General features: G+C 34.6%; 1 protein-coding gene across 4 annotated transcripts in view; it reads right to left on the reverse strand.

The window, feature by feature from the left end:
* The window catches only part of IDE (insulin degrading enzyme), a 52,827-nt gene that overhangs the window by 20,029 nt on the left and 12,386 nt on the right, over nt 1-20,412 (reverse strand). For 3 of the 4 annotated variants that reach the window (XR_008205283.1, XM_052677902.1, XM_052677899.1), the window contains exons 5-15: nt 20,190-20,312; nt 17,902-18,014; nt 17,353-17,515; nt 16,633-16,725; nt 16,012-16,103; nt 15,321-15,401; nt 13,070-13,173; nt 6,727-6,829; nt 5,636-5,758; nt 3,461-3,543; nt 21-165 (exon numbers count right to left, since the gene is read on the reverse strand). Coding sequence is in view for 3 of the 4 variants with exons in the window: in XM_052677902.1 (XP_052533862.1) it covers nt 21-165; nt 3,461-3,543; nt 5,636-5,758; nt 6,727-6,829; nt 13,070-13,173; nt 15,321-15,401; nt 16,012-16,103; nt 16,633-16,725; nt 17,353-17,515; nt 17,902-18,014; nt 20,190-20,312 (1,223 nt within the window). In the remaining variant the exon portion in view is untranslated. The remainder of the gene's footprint in view (nt 1-20; nt 166-3,460; nt 3,544-5,635; nt 5,759-6,726; nt 6,830-13,069; nt 13,174-15,320; nt 15,402-16,011; nt 16,104-16,632; nt 16,726-17,352; nt 17,516-17,901; nt 18,015-20,189; nt 20,313-20,412) is intronic. The other variant, XM_052677900.1, reaches the window with a different exon arrangement.

A 20,412-nucleotide genomic window follows, 5' to 3' on the forward strand; every position in this document is an offset into this window, starting at 1 on the left:
TCCTTGATATGGGTACTTACATACATCCCATAGATGGTATTTTGGAGATCATAGTTCAAGCCAGCTAGTTCTGCTGCATATGCATACTCGTTGAGGGAGTCTTTGAGTAGTTCAAGGTATAAATAGGCCATGTTACAATGCAAGGGATCCACGTAAGCAAATGGGCTGGAAGAAAGTGTTGAAAGTAAAACATGCAGTTTAAAATTACTTCTCATTTTCTTTTGGCCCTTCTAAATTTGATCTGAAGGAAGCAATATTTACTGCAAGTATGCTGAGGGATCCCATCATGAAGGTTTCCTATTTTGAAGCCAAATATGAAATATGCCTGAAAATAACTACTTAGCTCACTTATGGTCTCAGTGATGCTAAATACCTTAAAGATTCCAGAAATATTCCTTTAGTAGTGCTGATAAATGAAGATACGTTGTATTTATTTTGCTGCATGTCAGAACTCACCACGAGTAAAATAAACACAACCTGAATGAATTATTTAACAGATCAAAATGAAAACCTACATACTGAACATTAATTTGATTAATACTTTTAACATTAACATTTTTATCAGAAAATAAACCAGTTTCTACAGAAACTAAGACATTAGCAATTTACAGTACATGCAAATCTCAACTCAGGAAAGAAGTTTTGCATACCACTTTTACATGAACAGCCATACAAACTCTACTTTTGACTCAGTGGAATCTGATCACATATACTACTGTTACAAAGTTCTCAAGAAAAAATGCAACTCAAAGATTCAAGCCACACTTCAACTGTACTGATGTTTGTTAAATACCTGAGATGTTTAAAGATTAGCAAAGTCAATACAACTTATTTGTTGGGTATTTGTTCCTAAAGCTTCTTAAGTACACGTAAATTCATTACCAAGTTCCCAAAAATAACCTGTAGTATTGAAGACCAATTGCTATCAGGACTGGGTATTTGACAGCATTCAACAGTATCAACAAAATAAAGCAAAGACAGATCACATCACAAGCACTGTACCTGCTGATAACTTTAAGATGTAGGCTATGCTGTTTTACTAATACTGTGTTAATTATTCTGGGTTGGGCTTCAATAACTGAAGTAAATGTCACCAAAAGAACAGGACTCTGCTATCTGCTTTCTCCCTAAAGTAAGTTTTCCAAACTGAGCAATTTTTTTTTTATGCCCAGTGATGCAAATCCAATTAATACAGATTTATTTATTTTTAATTAAGACTGAATTCAAAGCAAAATGTAGGACAGTCCTATCTTATACCCCCCCACAAACTCATTATATTCTTTTCTATTAGTTGGCCATGGCCAACAGGGAATTTCAAAAATAATGAAGACTACTGAATAGTTGTTCAATGAAAAATATCAGAAAGCAATTATAACACTGTTCTGGTAGTTGTTTTTTATTACTGATAACTTTGTAAATAAATGCTTATTCTTAGTCTACCTTTTTTTTTTTTTAACTGGACTTGAGGAAGAAAAAGCCATAAACATAGATTGATTGAAAAATATCTTAAATATTTTTCCTGTTTCAGCAAGCTGCATGTGTCAAAACCAGTGTCAACAGTGAAGTGTTGATAGAAGGTCATCTTATGAGCTATTGTTTTTAATCAAAGGCACTCAAATCATTTAAAATGTTTTTCAAATTGGAAGATAGCACATATGCTTAAGTAGGTCAAATATAATTAGCGCTGTATTTTAACATCCATCTCTCCAAAACATGAGCAATGATGGGCAGGGATTATAACCTTCAGAAGGTTTTCACAGCAATTGCACATAACATTGTTTTGCACCTTTGTAAAGAGGGGTGCGCGCTGAGTTCTCAAGTCATAATTCACATGAAAGCAAAAGCTTTTTAATCGCCTTTTAAGCTGGACAGTAATTCCCATGTCAGAAGACTTCACTGTTTTGTTCTTTAATACAAGCCTTGCACAGCGCCCCTACCTTAGGATTTTCAGTTTTCAAACTTGGCAACTTCAGGAGATTCATATATTCAGACAGCCCCTAATGAAGTTATACATTTGAGGGAGAAGTCACCCTCATCAACTTCATCTTTAAAAAAAAAAAAATCTACACAGCAGTTATTGCTGGAACATCTGAGTCAGGAATTCTTCCAACGATCTGTGATGATCAGGGCTGACAGGCAGTAGAAATCTCCATCATTTTTCCTACCCTACTGAAGCAGTCTGTGGTGTGAGACAAAAGTACAAGTCTAACTGGGAAGAGCTGTCACCATACTGTGCATATGTGCACATACTTATACCCTTGTGTGCTCTACATAAAATTTGTTACTATCTTTTAATCTGCCAAAAACTGCTTTAGAAATTGAATCCTTCATCGCTCATTTGAAATTTGTTGGAATACACACAAACGCAGCCTCCATCAATAAAATCCTATTTGGGATTTCAGCCACACACAGTCCAGTGAAAATCCACTGGGTGTGAACAGAAGTATTGTATTGTTGTTCTCTGAATAAGATACAAGCAGACACCATTTTGATCTTCCATGCCCTGACATATCAAAGTCAAAACAATCAGAATGTTTGTGTTGTAGTTTCTAAAGAAAAATGAAAGAGGAAATGCCTACACAACCCATTTTTCCTAGCACTAGTTCTGACACTCTGAAAAAACCCTCAGTATAAAATTCTGCCAAAGGCATGTAGGGAAAAAAAAATTGGCGTCACTCAGAAGCAGGACTCAACAGCTCATCTACGAGAATCTATCAGAGCCCATATAACAGCAGCTCCAGCAATATCAGTAACCTGGCCAAAGGAAGAGATCCTGAAATTATTTTCATTTTCCAAAATCCAACACAGAAATTACTATACTCTGAGGACAGCAGTGAATTTGCACATTAAATTCAAAAGTTAGAAATTATTACTCCCAGCAATCCAGAGCACTGAGAAGTTATGTTGTTCTCATGTTAATTTAAAAAAAAAAAAAAAAAAGGGTAATGCAAGACCAGAATTAACATTACAGCACTCAGTCATGCATACTGAAGTAAGAATCACACATTCACTGATAATGCAGAGGTGTTCATCCAAACAGTTACTGATGTAAATTAAGCAAAATCCAACAATTATAAACTTTATACTGGATAGCATTATGCAAGTGGAAACAGAACTGGAATATTAATAAAAATATCAGAATAGCATTTTAGAAAGAATATTACCTTTGAACATTTCTCATTTAGTCGTCAGTGCAAAAAAGCAGCCACACCCATTCTTAAAAAGTTGTATTGCAAAACTCCTTGCAGGTGTTACTAGCAGATGCATTTTAGGTATAGCAAACAAAATTTCTTTTCATGGGCCTTCCTGCTGTCTCACTCTCACTGCACATTACACCAGGTAAGGACAGCCATTTTAAAGCCACAGTACATGGAAGAGTTTTTAATCACAGAAATGCAGATTCACAACAAATAAGATGTTTTCTGAGATAAATTTTTGTTAATTATTTAACATTGCATACCTGAAAAACTCAAAGTTGAGACAAGCCTTTGGCAAAAAGAATTTGTCATCTTGCTTGAACCACAATTTACTCATAGCAGTGTCCTGTGTCAAGAAAAGAGGTTAAGTCACCTAAATTCTAACTGTAATACATGTAACAATTTTTTTTAAAAGTCAATTACTTCAAATGTCAGTGTTGTCTCCTTAAATTCACATTTTTTCTATGTCAGCTGGCATATACATCCATCACTTATTAAGGCTACCTTCTTAACCATAAAGCACTTTCACATGCAGTTACACAGCTGTAACATTGTGAACGAGCTTATGGTCATCCTGGGAACAATTGCTCCAGAGCACGAATGCTCAAACAGAACTGTCTGCTGCTGCAGACATTAAGAAGTGCCATCATGGGGACAACACCAAGGAGATTACAGCAGCACATTGATGCATGTTTTATACAAAGGGTGTAATTGTATATTTAATGCTCTTAGTAAAAGTGATTAATTCACAGCACATTGCTTTAAAGTAGCAATGGTAAGAAAAAAAGCAATGTATTTTAAAGAGTAGTTAAACTAGACGGAAATTAGAAGATCTATCACCAAAAACATTTAGAGAAATCTCCCAGCAGAAAAAAGAGAATCAGAACCACCTTGCTTATTCCTTTTTTCTCCCACAAACATTATGAAATAAATACATTGTCTATTCTAACTTCATCTCCCTAACATCTTTTCTATTATTGCCACACGTGAGAGCTCTATTTTTTAAGTATAAAGATATTTCTCTTTCTCATATTTTTGAGCAGATGTTCTTTGCTTCTCAGAGATCTGCCATGGTATTTTCCTTCTCCTTTCTACTTTAAAGAACTAAGTCCCGTACCTTACAGCACAGCACATAATATTCCACTCATACTAAGCAGCAAGATTACAGCTTATCTCTCTGACAAATATTTCTTCTATTAAATGACTATTACTCTATTACACAATGTAGGACACATTGCATAAACTGACTACAGTGCTGGAGACTTGATGCAATAGCGTATCTCTGCTGATCCAATTCTTGTAATGATTTGCTATGGGGTCAGACAAATGCCAGGGCCCACAGAAAGAAAACAGCACAGACATACAGCTGGTGACAAAATAGAAGAGATGTAGGCAAAATATATGAGATAGCTATTTTATCAAGTACAGAAGGTTAAAAATACTCCCCCTCAAAAAGTATTTTAAAGGCAAAGGAAAAACCAATAGCAAATACATTTCTAAAGTAATGAAAGCAAAGCTTTTGTGCAAATCAATTGCTTAGTTGCTACAGAGACACTGAAGGACCATCAAGTTTCTGTAGCAAACCAATTAGTACTACTTACTAGAGCTGTAGTATTTGTCCCTGCTGAGGTTTAGGGTTTCAGTTCAGGAAGAACATTAATATAAACTCAAAGTCCTCCTCTGTTAATAAGAGTGCTTCAAGTATATGCCTAAAGTGCCCTGTGCAGAACAAATACGTTTTCCTGAAGGATCTCTTTGCACTAAAGTAGACTTATATTAATCTAATGTGCATAAAAGTGTTTCTGAATTAATTTAGTATTCAAGCTGAAGCACAACACATAACTGAAGAGCTTTTCCTATTTAACCTCCAACTAAGCCCAGAGCAGAGATGAGCATTATTAGCAAAGACAAGTACATGCCAGTATCTTGAAGTAGTTCTTAATTTTTCAAATACTGAGATTTGCTAGACAAATTGAGATTATTAAATGATGATAAAATTTCCAGGAGACTGGGGAGTGATATTTATGTTCACATCTTTCTGTCTCCATGCAATTGCAAGCTTTCCTCATGCACAGTTACAAACCGATAGCCTTGTCTGCACCCTCAATTTACTGAACACTGCTCAAAAAATACAAGATGGGCAGTCAACCTTCTGCTGGATCAACAGTTTCAATACTATTTCTATTAACTTTTAACACACTTCCAAAAGGACAAGAGTTCAAGTTGCCTGAAGATTCATTTTCATAGGAACCCAAGCAGCCATAATCCAAAGTTCAGTACGAAAGGACTTTCTATTGTCTAGAAATAGCTAGAAGATTTCTATTTTTTAAATTATGTTCTGGCATATGATATGACTTCTATTTTAAAAACACACTGCAAACTTAACTGCTAACTTCCCGAAGGTTAGCAAGCAAACAGAAAAGATACAGATACCTTACCTTGACAAGGGCAGGGTACTGAGTTGCATCTTTTTCCAATGGTAAAATCTCGAAGTTAGTAGGAATGAACTCATTCTTCATTGGAAGCTTGAATTTCCCATTCAAGTCAGCATTTTGCCATTTCTAGACAAATAGTAAGAATGATAAGGCTAAGAAAAATTTCTGCTTAAATAATATATATAACATACCTATATACTATATGTATGCATACATATATTGCATATACTTATTGCTTTTCTGCTGTAACAGAAGACTGAGGAATACACTCCACTAGCTTGTGTGTAAATTCTAGCAAGGTAACTGGAAAAAACAAAAATCTGGGGAACGGGGTAGGATGAAGAGCTCAGGAGGAAGGTGACAAAAGAAAAAATATATATTTTTTTAAAGTTTCTAGTACAAGGGTTCTGTGTCTCACCTTTTCTGCTACTACTAAGTGAAGGCATCACACTAAATGCATAAGCAAAAACTTTAAATCAAGAACAAAGGCATGATCAACCTACACGAAGTGATATGTTCCCAAGCAGGGTCTATTCAAAGCATGTTAGGCAGGTCCAGTATAGCTTTAGAGTGTATTTAGTCCTCTCTTTCAGAAGAAGTAGTAATCAGTAGCAAGACTCAATAAGGATTTGCTCACTTTCATTGCTAGAGCTTTGATTTTCATAAGTTCAATTAATATGCTCATTTTGTAACTTGCAAAGATCAATTTCAGAAACAGTTACATACAACAGTTGTAAAAACATCCCTTTCTTAACAGAATAGTTCATCAACATTTAACAGATGTAAGCATAAAGTTTTTAAAATTTAGAAGTAGCCACTGCATATTATGGACTTTTCATAGAAAAACTGTGTAACATTCTCCACATTAAAACTTTATATGGCTTAAGACCATTAAAATGAGTATGTTCAACGTAAGAAATTAAAATGTAAAGTGCAACATAAGATCCTCAGTTAAACAGACTCATTGCATATTTTTTGTACTATACACAGAGCAGATTTCAGGGTTTTTCCTTCCCCTAGAGGGAAAATTAGACTAAGATTCACCACTGTCTTTCATTTGGACATAGTGGAATACATTAAATGTTTTAACATGCCTTAATAACTTCATCAGAAATTGCTTCTTGCTTGTATTGTGTTCCATACCAGCCTTCAGTTCGATCAGTTTTTCCTTCAAAAGACTTGGACACTATTGCAACTCTAAAAACAAAAAGACAAAGCACTTTGGCATGAATGTATCTGGGAAGAACTGAGAAATCATTCAAAGCACTATTTCTGTTCCATCATTAGCATGCATTTATTTGTGGAAATGGCTCCTGGACAATTAAAGGACAATTTAGATAGTGACGATAAATACACAGAACTACACACTATAGCCATCAGCATAATTTAATTTCACCATTTTTTCTTCAAGCGTTACAACCTGGAGTTATACACGACTGCTGTAATCCATTCCTGTCTCTTAGGCTTTGTCCTTGTTCCAGAAAACAAGGAAAACAGTCCCCGAGACCTTCTTCAGAAAGAATGAAGTGACTAATGGTGGTTTTCATTTTTAAATTGACATTTGTTTTGTTTGTTTATGAAGATGAAGTCAACATATTCCACAATCAATAAATACTACAGGATTACACTGTTAGAAACCCAGAGGAAAAAAATGTAAGATTACAAGTCCAGAATAAAGAAAACCGGAATTGTACAAGTCTTCAGAACAGGCACCAAGCAATGATACACTCCTTGAATTCTTTTAAGCTGCCTATAACAACATGAAAGAGTACTCAACAGAAATACGTAGAATTCTGAGATGGCCAGAAAGAGGTAAACACAATTATCTCCCACATACATTTGGTGACCACTAAATGCTGGACTGCACAGTAACAAACTTTGTCAAATGTTGTGCAGATGGCTAAAGCACATGTTAAAGTGTCTAAACTTATACGGTACAAGCGTTCTTCAACAGCACAGTAGCCACAGGCTAGGAACATTCTGTTGTGTATTTTTAACGAGTAAGGCAAAGAGGCAGAAATCAAACACTCATGTGGACATATCTCAAACTATAGTACTTGACTTTATAAATGTTCTACTGGAGAATACATCTGGGATGAATTTTGCAATACTCTGAAAAGTTTAAATACGTGGAATATTAATACTGTAAACGTTTATCTCCTTATTCCTCCTTACTCATCTAATGCATATACATAAATGGCTAAATGATCCAACAAGGTCGAAGAATCCTGTTGTATTAAGTTCAAGACTCCTCCATTAGCAAGATTTTCAAATTATTGTAATTTAACCTCTATTTTGCATTTCAAGCAGCAGGATGGGAGTGGGATAAAAAAGTCACTAGACAATAGCTAGCATTAGATGCATTTAAATGAGAAATGCATCTCAGAATGACATGGGATTTAAAAACATTCTCTAGCAATAGATCTGAACTGAAGGAGGACTTGTGCTGCTCATTTTGAAACAGACACACTAAACAGCAGTAATCAAATCTCATGTTTCAGTGATACAGACAATTACCTCAGGGTAGCCACATGATTAGCATGAGTATGTGAACAGACAAATACAGAATACCCCCTGCTTTTCTTCAACAGTGCTGAGATGTCCAAACCTGGACATTCATCTTAGAAAGATATATTTCATGTCTCATTGTAAACAGCAATAGAATTGGTTAACATTTTTGTTGCAACTTCGTATTATGACAGTTTCTAAAGTGTTTGCATGTTATATCTATTTTTTCTTTTACTTGGTATTGTTCCTTTTTTATAAATACTCAGCAAAGAGCTAAGCACTTTAGTTCCAGAGAATATTTACTCTTGCAGAATAGCAGACACCATCTCAGTGAACAAAGCAAAATCCATTACAGAGATTGGTGTTTACATAAAAACGAGCCATAGGAATATTCTCTGCTCTGCATTTTAACTTGGACAGCTGGTGAGCAAAAGCTCTAGCCCGTATAGATGAAGTTGCTAAGAGACTGTAAAAAAAACATAACATCCATTAAAATTTCATAGCTACCTACCAGGCCTTTTCTGCCATCCTGAAATACAAATAAAGTCTTAAGCTAAAAGATTATCCTGATAAAATTCCAATAATGATGTGGATTGAGCAGCTAGACAAAGGTGTGCCATAATACGCAAATGTCTTTCATGCTACTGCTTGATCATCAGTATCCTGGAGAAGGGTAAGAGTGAGGAATGTAGTAACAATATAAGAACCCATACAGTTGCTGCTTTAAAGAGCTAAGAATAATTCTACCTGGTCAACATATAGAAAATGAAATTGTAGCAGCAAGCTTTATCAGTAGTGCTGCTTCACGGAATCCTCCTGCCCTATACCTTGAGTCACCATTGGAATAAATAGCAACATTTTGAGCTCTCTCTCAAAAAAAAAAAAAAAAAGAAAAAGAAAAAAAAAGCCCATAGCCACATAAAACAAACATAAAAGTGTTTGATGTGCTTGTAACTCAAGCACCTAAACCAAGCACCTACAGCAAAGAACAGCAGGACAGAAAAAGGGGAGAAAGAAGCACAATGTGTAGAAATAGAATCCTGTGCAGTCATTTAAATGTATCATGATGCATCTTTGAAGTTCCCAATCACTCCTTTTCATTCCTGTGATGTGACGAAGTGTTGAACAATGAACATCCTATGGTTTAAGACAGTGCTGAAGCTCACCAGAAATGTAAAATAGGCAACCTTTAGATTAAGTATGTTGTAAGCAGTTCATAATAAACAAGTACAATCAGAATTGTGAGCCACTCATGAAAAAGAAATGCAGTTGAATCTACAACACAATTTCCTTCTCTATGTACTTCCTTGAATATGCAATCCGTTGAAGTTCACAGTTATTCAGTCACGTGCTGTGTCTCTACAAAAGCATAATTTGTGATGGGACACAACACATTATGATTTTCAAAATGTTTCATCAAACTTAATGCAAACAAACAAACAACTCTGACATACACACAATATTTCTAACTTGTTTATCTGCAGGGATGAACTGTTCTGAATCAACTGTTCTGATCAGGAACTGTTCTGAAACAACTACTTGTTCACTGTGGAATTCAGTCCCCTAGAAATTTCTCATTTTTTGCACTCATTTTATTTTTCTTCACTCTAGGATTCTGCTAATGCTGCTCTTTGGATATCAAGAAAGAAAAAGAGACTATGTATAATCCAGAAGAAAAGTTCTTTAGTTGCTTAACCTGATGAGTCACTAACTTCTTAACTTTTAATAAGAGCATTTATACTGCAGATGATGGGGAAAAAATGTATTGGAAACAACAGGAAAATTATCTTTTTCAGCTAAGATTGTGACACATGCCTTATCTTCACAGATGGCTGGCAAAACCCAACGCAGTTTGAACAAGTAAAAATTATACTTGGTTCTTAAAAAGGTTTCTCTCTTGGGGAAATTAAGCTACTAAATGCATCAAGTAATGTGTGGGGGCAGGAAGAGAATATAACAATTTCCTGTTATGGCTCAATCAAACAGAAGAACATATGGATACTTGCTGCCATCTGTGAGTACAGTTATCTTTCCACACTTTTTAAAAACTCAACTTGTTAAGAAAATAACATGGTCAAAAATCTAAACTATTTTCTTTCAAAGCAGTCTCTATGAACACAGCTACCCCAATATAGATATGCCAAGAAAAGTCCTTAATGCAGGTAAATTCCAAAAACATTATGAAAAGCAAATAATAAATCCATGACATGAAGCAGTGTGTCAAACCAAGGAAAACTTAACCACTGCAAAACAGTTTATACAAAGCAAAAATTCTAAGAACAACTAGAATTCAAATTTGTGTGGAAATTCTGGCTAAGCTTTAAGAGTAGATGTATTACATATTCCCCATCACTTAGTAAAAGCAGCCTTTGTATTACAGTAAGCCTTGGTATCTAATTTTCAGGAATTAGGATGAACATGAAAATAGATTCAAAATAGAAATATTTAATACAACAGAAAAGGAAACCTGGATATTTTCTTTCAAGTTTCACTTGTTCAAAATGCACTCACTCCAAGTACTAAACCTTCAGTTGTAGTATCCCACACACATTACACATAGATGCACACCCACATACAGAAATATTGGCGCTTCTTTAAAGGGCATTAATTACTATGGCAACTGCTGTCACCGACACAGGCAGCTCCATTTATTTTATCATTTCCAGTATACTCTCAGAAGCAGCAGAACCCTATGGTATCTGCAGATACAGATGATAATTCAATTCTATTATAGTTTATCCAATGATTTCAAATATACTGTTTTTTAAAAATAAACTAATTTGAAGCATAAACTAAATGAATACACGGGAGTTTGTCATACATGAACGTGTGCCCCACTGTCCTTCTACATACATCACTTCAAGAATTGTATATAAAGCACACTCAAAAAGACAAAAAAATCACCTTTTTTTAAATACAACTAGCTTCTAAAACATTCTAAAAGGTGTTCAATAACTGTAACACTGACATACAGAATCATAAGCAACATCATGTTGCAACAACTTATTATAGCTAAACTGAAAGAAAAAAACAAAAAAAGAAGGCTCCCAAGTGCTAGTATGATTACGGCTCATGAAGCCTTGATATGCTCTCTCCCTTTCTCGTAACTAGATTGCATTAAGTCACAAACATATCAATTTGTTATAAATGGATATATTACAGAACAGATGACTGAGAAGCAACTGATATTTTGTTTGTTTTACTCCAGGCACAACCTGATCTTCTCTTTCCAATACTTAGATCCTTCTCTAAATGAGCAGAATTATTGAAATTTTATTTCCACAGCACTCAGTGCTACAGCAAGTAATTTTCTATTTTAAAATATCCCAATTGATTTGAATTGACATAATTTTCATAGATTGCAAGCTTAGGCATGAAGAAATTTACAAGAATTTCATTTCAGATGCTTATTAAGACCTTTTTCTTTGTATCATATAGCACCTTACATTTATCACACAACTTCCAACTGCATTGGTTTATCAAGCAAAGATGTGGCACTGGCATTTTATTAAGTAGCTCGAGAGTATTTCCCTTCCTTAAGAATTGAAATAGAAGTTGTACGGGGTAAAAGGTAATAATTTATTTATTTAAGTACATGTTTACAGAAAGCAGAAAAAAAATAGCAAGATTTGCTTAACAAGTTTGCCTTTCATAGACTGTATCACAATTGGCATATGTTTTTCTGTTCAGTTTCTCCAAATTTGGTCCCACTACTTCTGCTGCTGCTCCATCTCAGTCTCCTTTTCTGACACCTCTATGCAATGTTTTCATGACTCTCACTTTAATGCCCCTGCTAAGGAGTATTGATATATTCTTTTCTTTTAGTCTTTTCTCATAAGTCCAGCTCTGCCTACTACAACCAATTCCTACTCCCTTCTCATCTCTTCAGCAGACAGCCTTTCTTCTTCATCTTTTAATTAGGTAACAGTCCTCCAGACCTACCTATAACTCTGCTCAAATTACCCCATGATTTCCATTGCCACCTTTGCTGTCCCAAGTTTCTCCTCTCAGTGTTAACCATCTGCCAGGCCTTTCCTCCCTCTCCACTAACACTCCCTTTGTTAGCCTGCCCAATTTTTTTTCTCTGGCACTTCCAGATTCCTCCATTTGTAAATCATCTTTTGTCAAAGTATGTGTTTCAGTGCACCCACTTCTCTCATCTGTATCATACCACTCTTGTTCAACTATTCAAATACACTAAGTACGTCTGTTCTTTATGAAGCCTCTCTTTTTCACTCTGCTTGGGTGATTACAGAGGGTCCTCCAAAGCACAGAAGAGAGAAGCTGCTTCCTTTCCTTTCAACACCTGATCTGACCATCTGCTGAGTCCTGGAATCCATACTGCAACACACTGAAGCTACAAAGAAAGCGCGCATACAGCACGGTCACTTGCACCAAAGAGATGTTCTGGAAGCTTGGGAGATTTTAGCAGCTAAAGATGCAGCTATTTCTACCCACATAAATTGATTTGCTTGTAGAGGCTCTATTAGTCTGCACAAAGCCTGGGAACACATGCACAGTAGATAAAAGCCATCCTCTTAACAGATTTCCAGAAATAGGCCGAAATAAAAAGGACTGCAGCATTATATTAAAAAATACCCCAGAATTTAAGTGATGCAGGTTAACTTTTACTAAGCTTTTTCCTCGGTAACAGTTGAGCTATTCTGAATAATTATCTTCCTAAAAACAGTTTCAGTCTGAGGAAGACATCCTGCATAGAAAAGGCCAAAAGGATGGCTTTGTCTGTGCAGGACACTTACCTATTTCCAACGGGGAGCAAAAAGAAGGCTCATTAACACACAGAATTGCTGTCTCTTTTACAGCGACATTTACTCTGGAGCTGCGAGAGACACCTAAGAACTTGTATTTCCATTACTTCTTTGCCTTTCTCATAAGACTTGGGTTAAAATATGACCCAATTAAACTTACCGAATGTTTTCTGGTCTCAGTTTATCCAATACCATCTCTATTAAATCAGGCCTGAATTCTTCAAGCAAATATTCAGCAGCCAATACTTCTTCTATGGGATAATACTGAAAAACAGAGGACAAACATAGAGATGAATAAAAAACTAAGCACGAAAAAAAGAACAGCAATGTAAAATGTAAAGGACATTAAAACTGTAGCTTTAACCTGTATCAACTTCAAACTTCCAAAAACTTCCAAATCACTCTTAAAACTAAACAAGAGTGAGAATATTCTGATTATGCAGATCATATTTTTCCTATACTGTTAATTTTACATAATGCGTATTGCTAGATTTCCCTCTTGAAATATTGCATGTTTCAATACAGAAAGTCACCTATCTCTAAATACTGTTTTGAACTAAAGTAAAAATAACATGGTAAATGCTGACCCCTGGAGGATATTTTTAAAGATCGAAGGACACCAAGTAATCAGTGTTTGGGAAAGCAAAACATAATGAAGTAAGCAAACAAACAAACAAAAAAGGGTCTTTTTCTAAGAATTTTCCCAAGATTTCAATAATTTTTATAATTTAGGAAGAGCATCTTTCAAATATCTAAAAGTACAATACACATTTACTCAATTTTAATTCTAGCATTAGAATTAAATGGTAAGATTATCTCCAGACACTCCTCCTAATCTCAACCACTCTCTGATTATGTCTCAGAAAGTCTGTTTTATTTTGGGAACATTATATTCTGACCTGAATTGACTTACATGCATCAAATTCAAATGAAATCTTAAAAATGATAAAGAACATTTAAAAAAAAAAAAAAAAAGAAAGAAAGAAAAGAAAAATTCCAAGAGTACAGCGAGCCAGGGTACAACTATCTGGAAAGCATGAAGCTTATAAGACAAACAGGAAATGTAATTCAACAGAAGAGTTTAGCAGTGATTCGTTACACAACCACAACTGGTCTTGTTTTTTGTTTTTTGTTTTTGTTTGTTTGTTTTTTTGCATAGAACTTCTACTTTTTTTTTTTCTAAATCCTTTTGACAAACATATAACAACATTGCATTTCCTTACACTAATTTACATAGGTTCTCCAAGTTATGAAAAACACTTTTTTGTAAGCATAAGAATTCACCACACAATAGACCTAGCTTGGTTACTTCGTAATGCGAACTTAGTAGAACTCAGAAAAAAAGCACAGAATTAGAATCAGAACAGGTATTTTTCAATTTGTGCTTAAGCAATTAATACCAGAATCAACATTACCATTTGTACTGCAAAGCACAGCAAGAGATAAAAAATACTGTCCTGATTCGTTATTCTGATCTTTGGAATACTGCTGTCAACTTCCTGACCTGATTTTTCAAGCCAGTAATCAGAAATCAATCAGAAATTATCCAACATATAAAAACCATTGAAAGACTGTTTTAGAGACAGAAAAAATTCGCTTCTTAAAGACATTTTCCGCACTTAGCAGAGCAAAATCAAGAAATGGCATCGCAAACAAGAGCTTTTTAAAATATCCACCTAAACACTAACAGCTGTTTAATGTTTTTAGTAAACAGAAAGACAATTCTAAAATAAAAACTAATATTTTAGATATTACAAATGAAAGCTATAGGAAATACACAGGAATTCCTGCAAAGAAATAAAAAACGCCTCTCTGTATGCGTAGATATTGGATGTGCAATGGAGAATGGCTGCAATCTACAGAAGTTGTACAGTGAGTTCTGCTGAACACAAAACCAACTTACTTCAGCGCAAAACGAGGGAAGTGGATTTTCTAAGATCCTTTCAGTACCAACACATAATAATGTTAAAAGAGTCAAACATTTTAAATTTGCTATCTTAACACTTCTGCTTACTGCAGTATTCCAACATTATTATGTATAGAAGCATTTAGTACAGTACTCGGGTTTACAATAAAATTTCATTTCTCTAAAGAACATTTAGCTGTCAGGTAGGCAGAGAATGACAAAGTACCTGTGTGTTAAAAAACACTGAAGCAAATCAAATAGCATCTCCAGTTGTAATATCACTTCTACCAGGTACAACAGTATAAAATGGTAGAGTGTGAAGAAAATGTGACTCGCTGAGTATCAATGGGAAGAGCTACGTGGCATATTAACTTCCTAAACTCAAGTACAAAAGAACTTTGCAAATGCCTGCATTAATTTGGAGCACGGTTAAACATACTGGTACATGATTAATATATTATCCAAAACACAAGATTTTTTAAAAACAAGCAAAAATATCACTCACGTGCAACATTCCTCCAAGCTTTGATGTATAACCTCGTGGTCGTTCTTTATCTTTAAATCTGAAGGCCACAGCATTTAGATCCTACAAAACAACGTAAGGGTTGAAATGTGTAGTGAAATGCATTTTAAGAATAATTAAAGACTATTTTAAAAACTATTTTATAGTAGTATTCAGTCTGAGACAGGCACATAAAACAAGAGTTGCACAAAACTCGTGAGCAAGTTCAGACAGTCTCACAACATAAAGCATTATAAAACCTCATTTCCAAGAAACTCTGTGCTGAAAAAGATGGGTAGCTTTTAAAGTCACATTCATAGTAAAAGATCTCCCCATAGCACATATATTTTGATCTCTTGATATTGGGAAAACATCCCAAATTTGATACAACCAATCTTGTTGCAGTGCAAAATACTTACAGACCGGATGAGCTACTTCTTCCTCAACTTTCATTATGCCACAATGCAATGTTAACTCATAGCTCTGTAAGTGCATTTCACATTTATATTGAAGATGCATTCTCAGTGTATTCGCCATTTGCGTCATGTCACAGAAAACACACCTTTAAAATTTTAAAACTTATTCATCATGCAATTAATAAGCCTATTTCCATAGCAAGAGCTCTGATTCTCTTTACCATTCAATAAATTGTGAAAACACTACCACTGCTTATTTCAAGTAACAATTGCTGTACCTTGCACTCTTGGAAAACCCATTCTTGAGGTCCTTCTGTACGTAGTTTTTGAATATACTGAAACATGTGCAAAATAATATCTTCAACATGCACTGGAAAGAAAAAAAAACAGCTTGCTTAATAATTGGCTCAATTCTACACACAAACACACAAAATTATTGTGAAAAGAAATAGGAAAGTTTGCATTTTTAATTACATCAAGATATTTGATTACATGAACAATCCCCCTGAAAAAGTTACTGTGATTGTTTACAGACGTGAACTGTTTAGGTCCCAAGCTAATTCTGAGAATTGCTTTGAACATGCTGTGTAATAAAATTTTATAATATCATTTAATTTCACATACTATGAATAAGTAGCACACAAAGGTATTAACAGCTTTTCTTCTAAAGTAGTTTACTTTAAAATACTTAATTAAATATTTCAATTGTACCCTCAAATAAGTTCACTTCTTGCATTAGATGAAGAGTGTTAACACAGTGATGGGGTTTAATATACTAAACTAACTGGTTATTCTGGGTTTATCTTTCAAGCTATAAACATAATTAGTCTCTCTGAAGACAAAAACAAGCCCATTAGATCAGGACTAACATGGAATGCAGACATAGTGGCTTCACTTACAAAGTCCTTCCTCTGTCAAGTCCACATTTATAATGAAAAACATGAAACCTCTAGCACCTTCCTTTTGTCCTCCAACAAGAGTATACACCCATCCTATGAAATCAAAGAGAAAATTTATTGCATAAGCAAGCCTGTAAGGATTTATACACCACTTTCTTTGTATGCTTTGGCAACAATACATTTTTTTCTTCTTTTTCTGGAAAACCTTGACTACTTTACATGTTCACCTTGCCTATCTTAACATCTACAGCAAAAGAATAAGTTCAGCAACTGACCCATCTGATCTTGTGATGCAATAATTGCAACATCAACTATCACCAGGTAATTTATGTTTGGAACACAGTAATACAGTGAACAACATTGAGGTATTCCTTCTTCTATTCCTCCAGACATTAAGAGAGCTGACAATAGCCTCTAAGTCAGTGACAGAACAGAGAAAAAACAGTATTTCAAAGCTCATATGTCTCTAAGCAGGGCTGAATGAAGCAGAGCACTAGAAATAGTAGCTTCCAAAGTCAGGGTGTTTGTTATTTATTCATTTTTACTCATCACAGAAACAAGAATGAAGTGGGTAAATATGATTTACAACTCAAATTATTCAAATAGCTGGGGAATTCAAATTTAAAAAAAAAGCTTCACATAAAATTGACCCATTTATGGTAGGTCTTCAAAAAATGTACAATTGATTAATTTTTAATTCTTCACATTCAAACTACTTACCTTTGGCTTTAAGCTCTGACAGAAGACTCCCTGGGCCTTCATGCCCAATCAGATGACCAAGGTAATGGCCAGGATTTGATTTATAGTATTTCTGAAGGTCTGGTATAGGAAATGTGACATAAAGATTTCTGATGTCCTTAATAGGTACCACTTTGTAAAGTTGCTGAAGATAAAAATTAAAAAGCAGATCCATAAACAGACATTCACCCAATCTCATCTATTCATTTCAATAGCAAATATCATGTCCCCTTATGTACATAACAACAACACTGGGTTGAAAGTAAAGGTATAGAAGAACCACGGCAACATTGGAACCAATCATTATGCAAACACACAGAATTAATTATCCCAATCTCTGCAACCAAACATACATCTTTACTAAAAATTATATTAAATACATTCATAGACAGGTAGGTGAAAATATGAGGAAAGAAACAGAGATGCTGCTACAAAAGCAGTCAAGTATACAATGTATTACTGTAACATGAGTAGTTGAGAAGTATCACCTGAGGTACACAAGCCCACCAAAAGATACAACTCTATACTGACCCTGAGATGTTCTTCTTGGAAAGGATGTTCGGGAAATTCTGGTATAGGGACGTTTTTGTTCTCTACTTCTGAAAACAACTTCACCACTAGGGAAGTCAGCTCATCCAAGGATTCTATAATAATAAAGAAATATTACAAAACACCTAATCATTATCTGATGTTTCTATCTAACTTAGATTTTCAATATTCTATAGGGAAGATATGGATTATACAGAACAATCGTTCCAATGATATGATGGTTATTCGATTCAGAAAGGAAATACGTAACACTTCAGTATTGAAATATAACATGCTATAAGCACCATGCTTATTAAAGGCTTCAGCCATGATTCATATAAAATCTGTTGAAAGGAAAAAACATATTTAAAATAAACTGACGAATCTAAATCTAAGGTGGAATGGAAGAAGTAGTAAATCAGATGTTAAGCATTAAAAAATTAAACAGCACAAACCAAAGTAGTCACTCACACAGAGATTTTGTGAAGTGCATATAACTCTGTTAGAGACCCATGTTTTATTTTATCTTTTTTCCCCACACTGGGAAAAAAAAAGTATTGAAGAATGCACCTACAGTATAAGACAGCATTGGGCATTAAATTCAATAGATACTATTAAGGCTTTCTCTGGCTTAAAACCAACTCAGTAACACTAAAAAGAAATGCAGAAAGTTCCAGGCTTACTTCATTAGAACACCAGTCAAGGCTGAAGTGTGCATTTTTCTGCACTAAAAAGAAAACCAGTTGCCTTCTATCAATGTGTTACCCTGTTTAACTTGGCTACTGAAGGCCAAGTTAATAAACTGTTACTCCCAAAGAACTTCTCCAATGTTTTTTCCCCCTCTCCAAAGTTTATACACTTGCTTCTTCGTTAAAATATATAAATAGGAATACACTACTGCACTTAATTCTTCGGGGGAAATCTTCAAAAACATTCATATCAAAATTACAAAGAACTTCACAGTAACATTTCTGGTTAATGGATTAGCTTCCTTAGCAATTAATAAGTACACAATTCACCTACATAAAATGTAAGAAGTCTGAATTCAAGTTTTCCTACTGAAGTTTACGTAACACTCAACAAAAAAAACAAACATGCCACCTTAATACAGGCAGAAAAGAACACAATCATTTAAGCTTCCCAGCTACAGTCATGGTTTTCTTTAGGACAGATTTCCAGTTGCTAGGGTGATTCTTACTGAAAAGGTAAGAATTTAAGTGTCTACATAGGAACTGCTATACTGAAATCGTTGCATGAATTTTGCTTTTGATTAATTTTACTTTTGCAGGATGAATTTTAAAACAAAATTACAGCGAAGTTATATTTGCCAGTATTTACCAGAGATATTCTGATTCACTTATCACTTTTCACTGAGGCACATTGTATATATAAAGTGGAGGGGAAAAAAATCAGAGAATTACTAGGCTGCACACAGCTTTGCAAGTCTACCTACTTCAGAATGCACAACAGGGAGATCGCAGATGACCTGCAGTGAGCAATTTTATTAATTTATTTATTTAAATGTTAGAGCATTTCCAACTATTTGTTTATCTATCAATTAGAAGTTCTGCTACACTGACAGCAAGGTGCTTTCAACAAAAAAATTATGGAATTGTGTTAATAATGTTTGTTTTCTGCACCTTGATTTGTATGTGTGGAGCTCCCCACTATCAAAAGGAATTAAATCAAAAAGAATGTGGAACTTATCAATTTTCAATTCTGATTCTGGATGACTTCAAAAGAAGAAAACAAAACAAAACAACAAAACAACAAAACATTTCGTAGGATATAAAGCCTCCTGGAAAGCAATTGCATGATTCTGATGCTTGAAAAAACGAGTGAGAAATGAACGTTTCTTTTTAGGGAAAATAAAGAGAAGTAAAGGCTTTTCATCTGAATGTTAGATTAGGTTTATCTTTTAACAATGCAGACATATTTAGAGTGGAAATATGTACAAATGTCAAATATGAAAACAGCATCAAAAGCCCTCCCAACATCTGAGGCGTCAGTCTTCAAAAAAACAAGCATATGACAGCAACTGGTGATTCAATACCGGATTCAGATTTTCAGCTTAGCTTTTGTATTGTAAGCTTATGAACAATTACATTTACACAGTGCAAGTTGCTTTGGAGATGTCACTAAACGTAACATTAGGTTTGGTCAGTCTGTAAAAGCTTAACTTTTTCCCCTTCTGTAAATTTTCAGATTTTACTCTCCTCTTTATGAACATAAACACACTGAAAGTCTTACGTAACAAACAACAAGAACAAAAAACACTTTTGAGCTCTCACCTCTTCCTAAGACACAAATAGCCATTAAATTTGATGAATAGTAAGTAGAATGAAACTTCAGTAACTCTTGTCTTACATCTATTCCTTCTTTGGTTGGTCTAGTTTCCAGAGTGAATTTGTTCCCTGTAACACAAAATAGCAATAGAGCTTGTTGGTACAGGTATACTTGTGGTTTATGAATTTACAAAAAAAAGAAAAAAAAGAAAAATAATGAATCTGTTTT

Source organism: Tympanuchus pallidicinctus, unplaced genomic scaffold (assembly GCF_026119805.1).
Source record: "Tympanuchus pallidicinctus isolate F22 unplaced genomic scaffold, pur_lepc_1.0 scaffold16, whole genome shotgun sequence".
Taxonomy (NCBI): Eukaryota; Metazoa; Chordata; class Aves; order Galliformes; family Phasianidae; genus Tympanuchus; species Tympanuchus pallidicinctus.